The sequence below is a fragment of the Pararge aegeria genome, unplaced genomic scaffold, assembly GCF_905163445.1.
Source record: "Pararge aegeria unplaced genomic scaffold, ilParAegt1.1, whole genome shotgun sequence".
Classification (NCBI taxonomy): domain Eukaryota; kingdom Metazoa; phylum Arthropoda; class Insecta; order Lepidoptera; family Nymphalidae; genus Pararge; species Pararge aegeria.
Genome location: NW_024396998.1, coordinates 8,644 through 16,209, shown reverse-complemented (window position 1 = coordinate 16,209; position 7,566 = coordinate 8,644). Strand labels below are relative to the sequence as shown.

The 7,566-nt window shown below is 41.6% G+C and overlaps 1 protein-coding gene across 1 annotated transcript; it reads right to left on the bottom strand.

The window, feature by feature from the left end:
• Positions 1 to 5,889: 5,889 nt before the first annotated feature.
• On the bottom strand, positions 5,890 to 7,272 carry LOC120636910. The gene has a single exon (XM_039908474.1). The coding sequence runs from the start codon at positions 7,270 to 7,272 to the stop codon at positions 5,890 to 5,892; it is 1,383 nt and encodes a 460-aa protein (XP_039764408.1).
• Between the last annotated feature and the right edge of the window lie 294 nt (positions 7,273 to 7,566).

The window sequence follows — 7,566 nt, the reverse complement described above, 5'->3', positions numbered from 1 at the left end:
ATTTTTCGTCACTACCTACCCGTACCTCCCCCCTGTGCGGGGTACAATATTGATATGATATTAAAATAATACCATTAATAAATAACATAATAAAAGACCACCACTTTTATAGAGACATAACGCCACTGTGTGGTGCCGCCATCAGTCTCCTTAGACTCGGTACTTTGTCGTCGCCGTCGACTTCGCACCTTCGCCCCATATAGTAGTGGCGCGGCGCGACGGGCCTAATGTGTAAGTGAAAAAAAAAAAAAAAAATTAAATTAATTGTTATTTTACAATATCTTCTAATATGAATAAGAGTACTTTGTATTGGTACGTTTTGTTTTTTGTTTTTTTTTTTTTAAACGGAACTGAACCTAAGTGACCGGCCTGCGGCCGGGCACCCGTCTTATTCATGTTCTAACCTAACCTAACCTATCCAAACCTTTTAAAACTAGTTTGGATTCCTTTAGACCTCAGCCCACCGGCAACTACGACTAACTAAACACTGATCTAGCTATCTGGCTTTCATCAGTGCATCAACAGCAGCATAACTAGTATTAAAATAGTAATGAGTTTTTATTAATGCATATATTCACATTAAATCTTGAATCTAAAGTCTAAAGGTGTCAAAACTAGATTTAGGTTAGGTTAGGTTAGAACATAAATACGAGGGGTGCCCGGCCACAGGCCGGGCACTTGGGTTCAGTTCAGTCAAAAATTATATATTATTTACTATTATTTATATTTGAATGAGAATGAAAAATAGCAATTATTTTGAATAGTTTTCAGAATGAGACAGACGGGTGTGGTAGGGTAAAATCTCCAATTTAAAGTTCTCTTATTGCGTATATGTTATGTGTGTTTGCATAGTAGTTTACTATAATGGTAAGCGGTTCGTGTAACGATCTTGCGCGTCTATATTTACAAGTGTGTGGGCAGTTCGTGTATTGATTATTCGATGACGGGACCTCGTAAGAGTCCCGTATCGTTATTTTTCGTCACTACCTACCCGTACCTCCCCCCCCGTGCAGGGAGTGGGTAATTTGCGCGCCTGCTGCCTTCCTTGGATGTGGTAGCAGTTTCTCAGGCTCCCTCACCGGAATCGAACCCTGATTCCCCGTTACCCGCGACAGACAATGGTAGTCGCAGAAACTCATTCCGATTACGAGACCTCGTAAGAGTCCCGTATCGTTATTTTTCGTCACTACCTACCCCCCCCTACCTCCCCCCGTGCGGGGTACAATATTGATATGATATTAAAAAAATACCATTAATAAATAACATAATAAAAGACCACCACTTTTATAGAGACATAACGCCACATAATTATAAAAAGTATAGTGTGTGGATCTAATCAACCACCACTGGCACCAGACCCTCAATGCCCTTAAATTTTACCTCGTTAAAATATTTAAAGTGTACTCATTCCGATTGCGAGACCTCGTAAGAGTCCCGTATCGTTATTTTTCGTCACTACCTACCCGTACCTCCCCCCTGTGCGGGGTACAATATTGATATGATATTAAAATAATACCATTAATAAATGACATAATAAAAGACCACCACTTTATAGAGACATAACGCCACTGTGTGGCGCCGCCATCAGTCTCCTTAGACTCGGTACTTTGTCGTCGCCGTCGACTTCGCACCTTCGCCCCATATAGTAGTGGCGCGGCGCGACGGGCCTAATGTGTAAGTGAAAAAAAAAAAAAAAAATTAAATTAATTGTTATTTTACAATATCTTCTAATATGAATAAGAGTACTTTGTATTGGTACGTTTTGTTTTTTGTTTTTTTTTTTTTAAACGGAACTGAACCTAAGTGACCGGCCTGCGGCCGGGCACCCGTCTTATTCATGTTCTAACCTAACCTAACCTATCCAAACCTTTTAAAACTAGTTTGGATTCCTTTAGACCTCAGCCCACCGGCAACTACGACTAACTAAACACTGATCTAGCTATCTGGCTTTCATCAGTGCATCAACAGCAGCATAACTAGTATTAAAATAGTAATGAGTTTTTATTAATGCATATATTCACATTAAATCTTGAATCTAAAGTCTAAAGGTGTCAAAACTAGATTTAGGTTAGGTTAGGTTAGAACATGAATACGAGGGGTGCCCGGCCACAGGCCGGGCACTTGGGTTCAGTTCAGTCAAAAATTATATATTATTTACTATTATTTATATTTGAATGAGAATGAAAAATAGCAATTATTTTGAATAGTTTTCAGAATGAGACAGACGGGTGTGGTAGGGTAAAATCTCCAATTTAAAGTTCTCTTATTGCGTATATGTTATGTGTGTTTGCATAGTAGTTTACTATAATGGTAAGCGGTTCGTGTAACGATCTTGCGCGTCTATATTTACAAGTGTGTGGGCAGTTCGTGTATTGATTATTCGATGACGGGACCTCGTAAGAGTCCCGTATCGTTATTTTTCGTCACTACCTACCCGTACCTCCCCCCCCGTGCAGGGAGTGGGTAATTTGCGCGCCTGCTGCCTTCCTTGGATGTGGTAGCAGTTTCTCAGGCTCCCTCACCGGAATCGAACCCTGATTCCCCGTTACCCGCGACAGACAATGGTAGTCGCAGAAACTCATTCCGATTACGAGACCTCGTAAGAGTCCCGTATCGTTATTTTTCGTCACTACCTACCCCCCCCTACCTCCCCCCGTGCGGGGTACAATATTGATATGATATTAAAAAAATACCATTAATAAATAACATAATAAAAGACCACCACTTTTATAGAGACATAACGCCACATAATTATAAAAAGTATAGTGTGTGGATCTAATCAACCACCACTGGCACCAGACCCTCAATGCCCTTAAATTTTACCTCGTTAAAATATTTAAAGTGTACTCATTCCGATTGCGAGACCTCGTAAGAGTCCCGTATCGTTATTTTTCGTCACTACCTACCCGTACCTCCCCCCTGTGCGGGGTACAATATTGATATGATATTAAAATAATAATAATAATAATAATAATAATAATCTTTATTCCAGATATTACATCCATTTTGTTAGTAATACAAACAATTGCTTAAGACTATGTTAGTAACTAGGTTAGTTTATTTATTATAATATAAATTTATTTGACTAGATACCCATCCATGAGACACTAAGAGTGCATATGCAAACCAATCCAGTGTCTCATAAATGGATTATCTAGTTTTTCAGACAAAGTCTTCAGAATGCCGTTGGAGCTACCACGGATTCTGCTCATCACCGATGCTGCTCTTTTTCTCATAATTGCATAAAAATCGTCGGTACGAGCCTCAGCAAACATCAGTGACGCACTGCAGAATCTCGGCAGCTCCATCAGCACCCTGAATCCATTATTATATTGGACGCGCAGGTCATTGTAGGTCCTCTGCGTATATGACACCCACAGGCTGCACGTGTAGAAAGTTTGGCAATATGCCTTAAAGAGAGTTATTTTTACTTGTTTGTTGCAACGTGCAAACCTGCGAGCTACCATATTGCATCGGACTGCCAACGCCCTGCGCTCCCTTTCTATATCTTTTATATCAGACATGTCTTCCGTAACAATATGCCCTAGATATTTAAACTCTGTGACTCTTTTAAGAGGAACTCCGTTAAGAGTCACAGGAGGGATATCATCCGGCGAGTTACCTTTGCTCTTAAAAACTAATAGCTCACTTTTTTTTACATTATACATGAGTCCATGTGACTCAGCATACGACTCGCACATCTTGAGTAACTTTCTCAGTGCGCTAATTGATGGACTCAGCAGAACCATATCGTCTGCATAACTCAAGTTATTCACCATAGTGCCATCAATAGAGCAGCCAATCCCGGTTCGGCGGAGTCCATCAATCAGCTGATCAATGTAGACGTTAAACAGGGAGGGAGATGTTAGTCCACCCTGTCGAACTCCGCATTCAAGGTGATATGGATCCGAAAAAGCACCAGCCCATTTGACCCTGTTCGTTTGTGAGCTATACCAAAACCTTAATATATTAACCAATTCTGGTGGCACATTAAGGTCCCTCAGCTTTGTCCACAGCTGTTCGCAACAAACAAGGTCAAATGCCTTAGAAAGATCGAGAAAGGCGGCATAGACAGGTGTCTTCCTGTCAGTATAGTATTTAACAGTCTGCTTGAGCGCCAGTATAGCACTTTCCGTGGATACATTTCTTCTAAAGCCGAACTGTGCATCATTTAATTTTATATATCCACTGAGCTGGCGGTCAAGCAGACCATCAAACACCTTTCCCAATACTGTGGCTAATGTAATTGGCCTGTAGTTACCTTTATCGGCAATATCACCCGTTTTATTTTTAACTACAGGCACAACTACATTATCCATTAGGTCTGCAGGAAGGTACGAGTGTCGGATGCAAAACGTATAAAACATAGCAAGGATCCGGTAAACATGAGAACCCGCATTCAACAGGTGCTCTACACTCAGTTCATCATGTCCCGGAGCCTTTCCCCTCGCCAAGCTCTTTATAATACTCTCTACCTCTTTAGCGCTAAATGATAGAGAAGAGCCCGACGCAGGCAAATCAACCCTCTGCGCATACTGATTCCGAGTTAATGGTGATTGGACTCTAAAATGCTCCTTGAATATGTTAGCTATACGTCCTGCATCCGTTTCCCCATCGACACTAACAGGGAGGCTCGCTCTAGGGTTTAATTTGTTTGTTTCCTTCCAAAATTTATGGAATTTTTTCTGTCTATGCTGCTCTGCTAATACATCCATCTGCAATTGCTCTTTATTTCTCTGACAAAATTTAAGTTTATTTTTAAAATTCTTCTTGCTAGATTTCATGTCTTGAAATTCTTTACCATACAAGAGCATGCCATGTATTTTCCACGTCTCAAATTTTTCACGAGCCTCCCTGCGTGCGTCCTTGACGTACTTATTCCATCCAACCACACGCCTACGCCTCCCAACTCGTCCCGGCTGGTTGCTCGCGATCGCTGCCTCCTGCAGCGCGTGGACTACTTTTCGGTACAACTCATCAATCACAAGCCTATGACTTCCATCCGTACATATATCGTCACAACATGCACTTAGTTCCGGAGGGAAGTCAATGTTTCTCAAAAAGCTGTTACATACTTGTTGATATATATTGGTCTGAGTTCTGTCTCCCCATCTTATTTTGTCTTTGTTTTGTGTTAGTACATCATAATTCCTTGATTTTATTCTTGTAACATAAAGATTACAATTGATCTCTAGGGGAAAATGATCAGACCAATATACATCGTAGCGCACCTTGGCCTCACTGATCGACAGCCACGCTGCCTCCGTGGCCACACAGTGGTCGAGCCAGCGACGACATCCATGTGCGTCACTTATAAATGTGTATGTGTCGCTGTCTCGCCCGAGCTTAGCAATATCGGCGCATATCCATTTCTGGTCGGTACAAAAATTTAAAAGTTCCTTACCGAAGAGTTCGCCAAGATGCGCATTAAAATCGCCCAACATATATACCGACTCAATGCCACAGGTATCAATTATAGCTACAATTTCACTTAAACAATCATTAAATTCAATAATATTTTCAGCTGAATCCGTAGGCATGTACACATTAACAAACAACATCTCGCGATTGGCAGTTACGCCCTTTATCGCCGTAATGCGATCGCTATGACACGGCACTATAGACACTGAGGTAAACACACTTTTCCGCCACAATACCGCCACGCCTCCAAACGGCCTGCCTCTCAGTATCCCAGTGGAGAGATTCATAGATGACTTACCAGTGTACATGAAATCGTTATGTATTTCCCCGAGTAAAGGTATCTCATAAGGCATAAGCCAGGTTTCTTGAAGGGCTATTATATCTGCCGATTGACAAAGTGACTTCACACATTCACTAGATCTCTTAAGGCCCTTGCAATTAAAAGTAATCAATTTTAAATTTAAATTTTTATCCATTATTAGAAGTTTCTTTGGCCTCTGTTCCATTTGCCTGAGCTGAGTCTGCCCTCCTACCTTTGAAATATATGTACCGCCTAAATGCTATACCCTCTGGCCACATGTTTTCATCCATAAATACCGATAGCTTGTGGTGAGGAATATCAAATTTGTAGGCTTCATACTGTTTATCCTGTTTCATTTTTATTTTGGTGAGTTCTACTGAGACATTCGTCTTTTCATAAATATGCCTTTTAATATCACTTATTGAAGCGCCCTTGTCAACGTTATATATGTAAAAAGGTATTTTGACTTCCGCAGCCTTAAAACTCCCATTTGACACGGAAGAACCCTTACCCTTATTTCCTTTAAACTTGTTTTTAATTTTACTTTTATAAGTTACCTTAATCCATTCCTCTTCTTTAGGTTTTTCGCTCGACTTTAAGATATCGGCAAATGTTACGGTCGAAACCGCAGTGGGCCTCTCCACGTGTCTATCTAAAACAAGATCGCTGCTATCGGAGTGCATCCTGTGTATGAGCGGGACATCTTGATGCGCTTGCGTTACTGACTGCACTCTATTGTTATCTAGCCCGACCGGTTTGTTCGAAACCGCGGTAGGCCGCAGGTTACACGCGCGCGGCGTGCAATAAGGATGCATAGCCGTGTTCGCACTATGTTGGAGCGGAATAGATTGCTGATCTTGGCCTTGCGTATTTGCTATGCACTCTCCGTTCATTGACCCCGCTGTCAGCTGATTATTATTGTTCGGAGCAAACTCGATGCTCGCGACTTGTTTCTCCTTTGTAACTTTCAGTGGTGAGACAGAGATAGCACTAGTACTGTTGCTTACGTTTAAGAAATCGCCAACGGTCATTGCTTGCTCGCCGGCTGACTCATTAACAGACGATTTTAAAACAATTGGCGGTAAGCCGATCGGCCCGCTATCGACATAGCAACTTTCTGATAGACATGCACCTCTCTTAGTATTTACATAATCGCCTCTAGGACTGCAGTCTCTAAGGTCTATTTTCGAATGTTCACCTCTCACCGACTTCATGAAATCTTCCTTCATTACATATGTTTCCTTAATATTTTTCACATCAGCCTTTAAGATTAATAGATCTTTTAACAGTCTAGTTACATCTACGTGATCAAACGTTAGCGGGGGCAGTTTCTGTAGATCCCGCGCCACAAAGATTGGAAGTTTTTCTGGGTCTGTATTCTGGAAAAGGCAGATGATGTCCTCTACTTCCCGTTGCATTTTACCATCTCTCCTTCTGGATATATTCCGTTTCTTTGCTGGCACTGCCTCGAATAGCAATCTCTTTGCTTTCTTGATGTCCTCAGCAGTGAAACCAGAGACGCAAACACGTATAAGGCTTTCCACATCCATAATATTTAGCTTTCCTTCAATAAAACATAAAACCTCCGAAATTACAAGGTTACACCCCACACATTTCACTGTACTTTCACTAATTTCACTCGACGACATCACGCTCGCTGTTCTAGTGACCGGTCGCTACGACGGTCGCGACGCGACTCCATAATACCATTAATAAATAACATAATAAAAGACCACCACTTTTATAGAGACATAACGCCACTGTGTGGCGCCGCCATCAGTCTCCTTAGACTCGGTACTTTGTCGTCGCCGTCGACTTCGCACCTTCGCCCCATATAGTAGTGG

What these genes read in the sequence shown, in the direction of transcription:
- LOC120636910 (XM_039908474.1), bottom strand. Translation starts at nt 7,272, where the DNA reads ATGGATGTGGAAAGCCTTATACGTGTTTGCGTCTCTGGTTTCACTGCT.